We start from the raw sequence: 7,837 nt of genomic DNA, 5'->3' as shown, positions 1-7,837 counted from the left end.
GTGACAGGACAAAGGAGAATGGCTTCCACTGCCAGAGGGCAGGGTTAGATGGGATATTAGGAAGAAATTCTTCCCCGTGAGGGTGGTGAGGTCCTGGCACAGGGTGCCCAGAGAAGCTGTGGCTGCTCCATCCCTGGAAGTGTTCAAGGCCAGGCTGGATGGAGCTTGGAGCAACGTGGTCTGGTGGGAGGGGGCCCTGTACCTGGCAGGGGGTTGGAATGAGATGATTTTTGAGTTCCCTCCTGACCCAAACCAATCTGTTATTCTGTAATTCAGTGATACCAGCCCAAACACTCCCATTTGCCTGCTGAGCAATTGCTTTGTCCATCAGAAGACCCTGAAGGGTTTTCTTACACAGGCACTTAAGTTACCACTGGCATTAAAGGGGGGAAATGGGGACCTCACACCCCGTGCAAAGAAAGGAATCAGCATTTCCCAATTTAACTCACCTGCCTCCCCTCCATTTTCCTGCTTGCTACCACAGGGAAGGAAATGAGCAACTGCAGCTCCCAGGACTGTGCAATGCCAGGGCTGGTTCCAGATCCTTCTGTTACTGGGTGCCAAGTGGCCAATTCATGTCTTTCACAACTGCACCCACCAACTGTTAAATTAACATCCTGGGTGCCCAACACAAGAATCCCTCCAGCTTCTGTCCTGAGCTTCCTCATGCCCAAGGGGAGAGGTCTGCACCTCACAGCTCACCCAGGAAAGATGGGGAAGGCACTAAGACATCTTAAATGCATCATCCTACACTTGAGAGCTGTGTTTTAAGAGTACTTTACCACAAGTGCATTAGATATATTGCAGTAGCAATGGCATTCTGATGTGTTTTTGAAAGACCAGAGCAAGATACAATGCTGCTAGGATCTCTTATAGAGAAGAAATAAAAATAAATGTACACAGTTATGAGCAGTTTGGAGTCAGGCCTGCATACAGGAGAAATGGGGAAAAAAATTACAAAGAGCAGGCAGCTTAGAGCCATTTTACAAAGCACCAGACTGCAAAACAGGACTCAAGGAAAAGCTTCTCCAGTGTCTGTGCACCCAAAACACCTCCCCTTCCTGAGCCTACCAGCTTGGCTGGCTTTACACTAAGTCTTTCCTTCATAAGACTTTGTAGAGCAGATTGAAGTGCTGCAACTCTTTCCTTGGTAAAATTTGGAGCATGTGAGTTCACGGGAGTCTATAAATATCAGTAGCTTTTCAAGGCAGGTCTGCCCCAGGCTAAAGTCATCTAATGAGGTATTTAAAACTCTCCCACTGCAAACTGGAATAAATCAGAAATAAAATGTGGTTGAGAGAGATCATTATTGCAGAAATCCCACTGGACATCCTCAACGGGGAATGGGCAGCTATCCCCTGAAAAAAAGTCTTTATTTTTAAATGATTTTGATTATAGTAGGAAAAAAGCTTCCAGCAGCCAGTACAGAGCTAGCCAAGCTCAGAAACATTTTACAACCTCTCTGTTATGAAATCTTCATTGAAAATGCCACCCACAGCACCTCCCCTGCTGACTCCTGCTCTTAAGGAGAGCCGAGGGGCCTTGCAGAGAGCTCGTGTCAAATGAAGGAGAATATGCAATGAAGGTTTTTTTCTGGCAAGGATGACACAAAGTCATCCAAAGTCATCCAAAGTTATCCAAAGGGATAAGCAGCATTCCCAAACCCTAAATACTTCCACTTCCACTGAGGTTCCACTGAAAACCCTTACATTAATGACATTGTGTCATTTTTCAGCCAAGACTCCATTATATTAACCAAATTACAACCAAAAGCCCCATCCAAACTGGACTGAAGGCACACAACTTTTACATAAATATCTGTTTGGTGGTTATGAGTGTGGAAACCAGCATTTCTTCATGGCAGGATAGAGAAGAAAGCAGCAGGGATAAAACTAGCCAAACCACTTGTTGTAACCCCAGGGAGGGCCAAAAGATTGTTTGGGGATTAAATACTGGCTGTAAAGCTTGGAAACACAAGTGAAAATTTTGTCACCAACTGTTTGTTCCATGGAGGATTTTGGAAAACACAATGTACAGATACTTTTTCAAACTAGAAGTGGGGCAGAGACACATCTACTTCTCTGAATAAAATCTGTGGGACTTCCAGATCTTTCTGTTACTTGAAATATCAAATAATTTATGTGAAAGCATGATGACTCATTTAAATTTCATATTATTCAAGACATGTCTGTAAAGAACATCTAACACTTTTTTGTAGTAGTGCAGAAAAATCAAACTGAAGGATTTCCAGAGATACAAAGGAGTCTGCTTTATAGTACAATAGCTGAAACCAAGAAGATACTAAAGGCATTTAAAACCTAGAATTATAGAACTCCAGGTCAATTTTGCCTATGCAATGTGGGTTTGCAACTGTTGTTTCAGAACTTGAAGATATTTTAATAAGTATTACACTGGTAAAAACAGGGTTTCAGTGAACAGACTTCATGGATTTAAATGAAATCATTGACAATTTCAACTGAACCAGAAAAAATAAATGTTTCTATGCAAAAGCATCTGTTTTTCTTTGCATAAGTGAATACTCATGAATGCCAAACACTTCCTGTGTTCTCAATCACAAAGCTCTAATTGGCACAAACACCAGGGAGGAATGAGCAGCAAAGGACAAACTGGTGACATCCACTTTGGAGCTCTGACCACCTTTTCCCTCCAGCTCAGTCCTCTGAACCATATTTGTGGTTCCTACCATTTTTGGCCTAAATGTGCCCCTACTTCAGGATGGGGAAGAAAATGTGTTAAGAAACAGCTCAACCAGAGTTTCCTGAAATGTGGGGTTGTTCATTTCCATCTGTTACTGTGTGCTAAGAGCCCAATTATTTTATCCATCTTTCCCAACCAACTGTTAGACCCTGCAGACCTCCACAGTGCCCAGGATGGCAACACCACCTGCCTGGAGCTGTAATACTTTGCTCAAGACTGATTGGCCAAGACAATGCACTGGGGCTTTCAAAAGCAGATAAATACTCCAGGTGGCAGCTGGAGTTCGACGTCTTTGACTGGATCAAAGAACACGGGTGACACGGCCCCAAAATGCCAGCTCTCAGTCTGGTCACTCTGGTCAGCTTGGTATCCACTGGTGAGTCGAGATTGCTGTAATGCAGCTGGGCTTGACGGGGTTTAGGGAGATAATAATGAGTTATTGAAATTCACTTGAACATTAATAATGCTGGGGGGGGGTTCCCTCTAGTTTTATGAAGAATTATGGTAATGTGGACTATTAGAAAATATGGAATTAGGTGTGCATTAAGAGACATATTGAAGTAGTTGGGGGTTTCAGAAAGAATCATAAAATCATTAAGGTTTGAAAAGACGTCTAGGATTATGTAGTTTATTTCACAAACTATTTTTAAACATCTTTATGTATAGCTTTGCTTTCTTTTTGGTGTATATACCTTAAACTAAGACATCAAGGAAAAAATGGACCAAGTCTGTACAGCAGGTTGTGTAATGTCCTTTTACCTCCAGTTTCTGATATGACAAACTTGTTCAAGCTCATGTCTTTCACTTTAAACACCCCACTTTGTACCTGAACCCTTCCTGTTGTACTGGGCTAAGAACATGGTTGATTTTTTCCCATTTTTCCTGTTTTCCACGTGCAGTTTTCATCAAGCAGCTGGATGCACACCCGCCCCAACAGCAGCACCAGCACTGGGCACAGATCTGCAGCGGGAACCCCACCAACCGGATCCGCGGCTGCGACAGATACGGCTGCGGCAACTTCGGTGCTGACAGGTAACGCTGCTGCCTGGGCACAGGGGAGCACTTTGCCTTCCTAAATTAAGTGTTCAGACAGGAGAAAGAGTACAGCCACACAGAGCTGACCCTCAGAATGACAGAATACTGCTGTCTGCAGGATGTCTTCCTGATTTTTGGGATATTCCTTGGCAATCTTTCAGAAGCACAGTGATACCGCTGCTGACAACAGATGCAGGGCTGTAGGAGCAGGGCTGTGACATGAATTACAGACAGTAAAGGAAATGGAAGTATTTCAAAGATTTGTGTCATTTACACTTGTTGCTTATACTCCAGAAATTTAACTAACACTCAGCAGCAGTTTACAGGAAACTGAGTAGATTCAATTATACCAACTAAAAATCTGTCAGCATCACTGTTGTTACGTAGGGACCTCATACAACAACAGGTTATATTTCTCTGAAAAATGCTTTTATATGTAGAGTGACTCCTGCATTTTCTTGTCGTCTCCTCTCCCCAGGCTCTATAAGTTTCCATCTCCATCATGCAACTTCCATATTTCTAAGTGAGAAAATGCCAGCTATGATTCTATTTTATATGGCACAGAGGTTTTGGGGGGTAAAAAAAAAAAGGTACTTTTCTATAACAGTTTGAAATACCCCAAGAATCTGGGAAAATAAAAAATAAGCTTAAATTTCAAATTTCATCCCACTCTAAAGAAGGTCACAGTAATGTGAACAATTTGCAACAACAACAAAAAAAGATGCTTCAAACCTGCTACTTCTGTCCAATTTCATTGCAGGTAAAAAAGCTTCTGCTAGACAAGCTTCAGCTATCATCCTGCATTAAGGGACGAATTGGTAAATGACATTAACCTTGAGAGATGTCCCTAATTATGCCTTTCTGCCTCCAGGGACAGTGGCAAAGGGAAGCATGCAGGTGTGGATGTCATCTGTTCCGATGGAGCCACGGTGTACGCTCCTTTCAGCGGGCAGCTCTCGGGCCCCATCCGCTTCTTCCACAACGGAAACGCCATCGATGATGGAGTCCAGATCAGGGGATCAGGCAAGTAATTAACAGCAGGTGTCCCGTGAGGTGTGCACAAGTAATCACTTCATTTACTTCAGCAAGGTTTCTGTGGTTCTGCAATTCAAGCACGGTGTTGATTAATCTTACATCCTCTCTAGTAGGCTGAAATATTGGAAGACAGTGCCAGCAGGATGTAGTCCTTCCCTATGCTTTTCTTGGAGAGGAGGGAAGAAAGGAGTTGAAAAACAGGTAGCAGAAAAATAACAACCTCAAATCAAAAAATAGGATACAGTAAAAATAAAGCACCGGAAACATATCCTCAGTTTTGCTGAGAGGATGTTTTTCTGTCTCTGTTTTCCAACTCCCTTTTTTCCTTTTTGCCCTGGCAGATACAGTAATTTTGATCTCACCATTGTTGGTACCTTGACTGCATTTCTGCTTCATCCTGACAGTCTCCAGTAAGAGGCTGGCAGGGAATGCCTCTTGCTCACCCCAGGAGCAGATGCAGCTGATGTTTCCTGACCCCGCTTCCTCTCCCATTCTCCCAGGTTACTGTGTGAAGCTTGTCTGCATTCACCCCATCCGCTACCACGGCCAAATCCGCAGAGGACAAAGGCTTGGGAAAATGCTGCCCATGCAAAAAGTATATCCTGGCATTACTTCTCACATCCACGTTGAGAACTGCGACCACTCCGATCCCACTCATCTGCTCACGCCTGGTAAAAACACCCTTAACAACAGAAAATTCAACTCACATCAAGAGTAGATTTACACTCTAGGAGCTGTGATACTCTTTCTAAATTTTTTGTATTTAAAGCTTGTTTATTCTATGAAATAAACCTAATCTAGAAACATGACCATCCAGCTTAGGTCTACATTCCACTTATATGTCCTAAAGAATTACAAATTTTATGGAGAAAAATCCAATTACAACCAAGGGATGTAATGTCTGTATGTTCTTACCTAACTGTAAATCAAACATAGAAGTTGCAAACATGCAAGTGTTAAAACAATCTAGAAGTTAACTTTGATGTGCTGTGTTCCTGTATTTCAAAGATGTTCCACCATTGCCACAACAGGACGGGCGCTGGGCTGCAGTGTGTGCTGGGAACCCTACCAATGAGATAAGAGGCTGTGACAAGTATGGCTGTGGATACTATGGAGCTCCAAGGTAATACAAAGGGGTAAAACAAAGGGGTTTTGTTGTATTTCTACTGAAGTAAGGGTTAAACTTTATTTAGGTCACATAAAAATTACAGCTTTGAAGGCTTAGATGGGACCTGAGGAAACTTTTAGGCTGCCCGTATTGTTCACAACACCTTTGCTTGGAGCTTTTAGACTAAGCCATGCCTGACCTGACCCAGTGTTGGGAATACTCTGGACTCAAGTGGAAGGTTGGACTTGACATCCTGTACACAACCAAACTTTCTGTGACTCTAAGGTTTTATTTAAAGACCTGGAAGAAAGGCATTTTTCTCCAACTCTAACAGGTCATCCACCCTATGTGACATTACCTCACCTACACCCTTGCAGATCCTCCAGCCAGTTTGCTGACACTGTTTCTGTCCTAACAACCCATTTCCAGACCTCACCATGTGCTACCTGACCTCTCTGTAGCACTGGGCCTGAGGTTTCTGTGATGCTGGGCTTGTTTTCAGACGCAATGGCAAAGGGAAGCACCGGGCAGTGGATGTCATCTGTGCTGACGGAGCGACCGTGTACGCCCCCTTCTCTGGCCAGCTCTCTGGGCCTGTTAAATTCTTCCACAATGGGAATGCCATTGATGATGGAGTCCAAATCAGGGGATCAGGTAAATAGCTGTCTTTCATTTAACATTTCTTCGCCTTTAGCTCATATAGGATGCATCACCTTGCACTTAGCCAAGTAGTTTAGCCATGTTTTCTTCTATTCAACTTACATACAGAACCTTTTGCTCCTGCTACAATGCAAGTAACTGAGTTCTGCAGAATGTCTTCAAGAATGTCTTTTCCCTTTCCTAGAGCACAAATTCCCACCTTCTCCTTGCCTTCCATCTTCCCGCTTCTAAGTCAATGACTCCAACCACTACCTAGTTTTTATTATGACAGTATTTCTGTTTTTTCGGTATTTGCACTATTGCTATCCCAGTGGAAAGGACAAGGCAGACGTTGTCAATATTTCTGAACTATAGTATTGAAGAACAAACACTTCATTCCTAATCTGATGGTTTCCCTCTTGTTTTTCACCAGGATTCTGTGTAAAACTACTCTGTATCCACCCCGTAAAATACAACGGTGCAATTTCCAAGGGGCAAGTCCTTGGGAGAATGCTGCCAATGCAAAGAGTATTTCCTGGGATCACATCGCATATTCACATTGAGAACTGCGACCACTCGGACCCTACAAGCAATCTTGAAAGGGGGAAAGGGCAAAGAGATTGAAATGGAAATGCAGTAAATTCCAAATAAATCCGTCTCAGCATGCAATAGTTGTTTTTCTTCCCATGTACAACAGTTTATACTATCACCCATTCAATACTTTGAGCTTCACAAAACTCACAAAATGAAAAAAGATTCAAGTTTTTGTTGGAATCTGCATTCACCAGAGAATCAGGAAATTAGCAGTGACTAGCTATAAGCTTTCTCTCAGTCTGAAAAATCAGCTAAAATGTAAAGTGCTCACTCCCTCCTGTGGCAGAGAAGCATTCCTGTCAGCTTCTCCACCAAGCACCAGCTGGCCTCACTTGTTCAGATCAGGGAGAAGAACAAATCCTCTAAAAAATCAGTGCAGGCCTATTTAACTGGAAGCTTTGAGCTGGAGCAAGCTGACATTCCAGAGCTGTGTTTGATTACCTTAAAGGCCTTTTCCAACCTTAGCAATTCTATGGCTTCACAGAAACACTGCCTTAGTGACAAGGACAATGTTCAGAGCAGCCTTTTAAGAGTTTCCCCTGAACTGTAACTCTGTCACCAGTGTTTACAAATACACTAACACTGTTCTGTTGGCTGGAGAGACACAGAGGACTCCAGAACTTCCCAACAACTCACAAGCTTTATCCACATTCCATTTTATGGTTTGCCTGTCAGAAATCAGGTTTCAGGCACAAACATGAAATTATA

At 42.9% G+C, this 7,837-nt stretch overlaps 1 protein-coding gene across 1 annotated transcript; it reads left to right on the top strand.

Annotated features, from left to right (window-relative positions):
- The first annotated feature begins 3,014 nt into the window (after positions 1–3,014).
- LECT2 (leukocyte cell derived chemotaxin 2) lies at positions 3,015–7,232 on the top strand. The gene is made up of 7 exons (XM_063413681.1): positions 3,015–3,094; positions 3,618–3,750; positions 4,625–4,776; positions 5,289–5,459; positions 5,797–5,911; positions 6,399–6,550; positions 6,969–7,232. The coding sequence occupies exons 1-7, from the start codon at positions 3,049–3,051 to the stop codon at positions 7,157–7,159; spliced, it is 960 nt and encodes a 319-aa protein (XP_063269751.1). The 5' UTR covers positions 3,015–3,048; the 3' UTR covers positions 7,160–7,232.
- Positions 7,233–7,837: the final 605 nt, after the last annotated feature.

This window comes from Prinia subflava, chromosome 16, assembly GCF_021018805.1.
Source record: "Prinia subflava isolate CZ2003 ecotype Zambia chromosome 16, Cam_Psub_1.2, whole genome shotgun sequence".
Lineage (NCBI taxonomy): Eukaryota > Metazoa > Chordata > Aves > Passeriformes > Cisticolidae > Prinia > Prinia subflava.
Note: the sequence above shows the minus strand (reverse complement) of the source record. Positions and strands in the feature narration are given on the sequence as shown.

Coding starts and splice junctions, on each gene's coding strand:
- LECT2 (XM_063413681.1), top strand. CDS start 3,049: ATGCCAGCTCTCAGTCTGGTCACTCTGGTCAGCTTGGTATCCACTG. Junction 3,095..3,617: donor GGTCAGCTTGGTATCCACTG/GTGAGTCGAGAT, acceptor TTCCACGTGCAG/TTTTCATCAAGCAGCTGGAT. Junction 5,460..5,796: donor CACTCATCTGCTCACGCCTG/GTAAAAACACCC, acceptor TGTATTTCAAAG/ATGTTCCACCATTGCCACAA.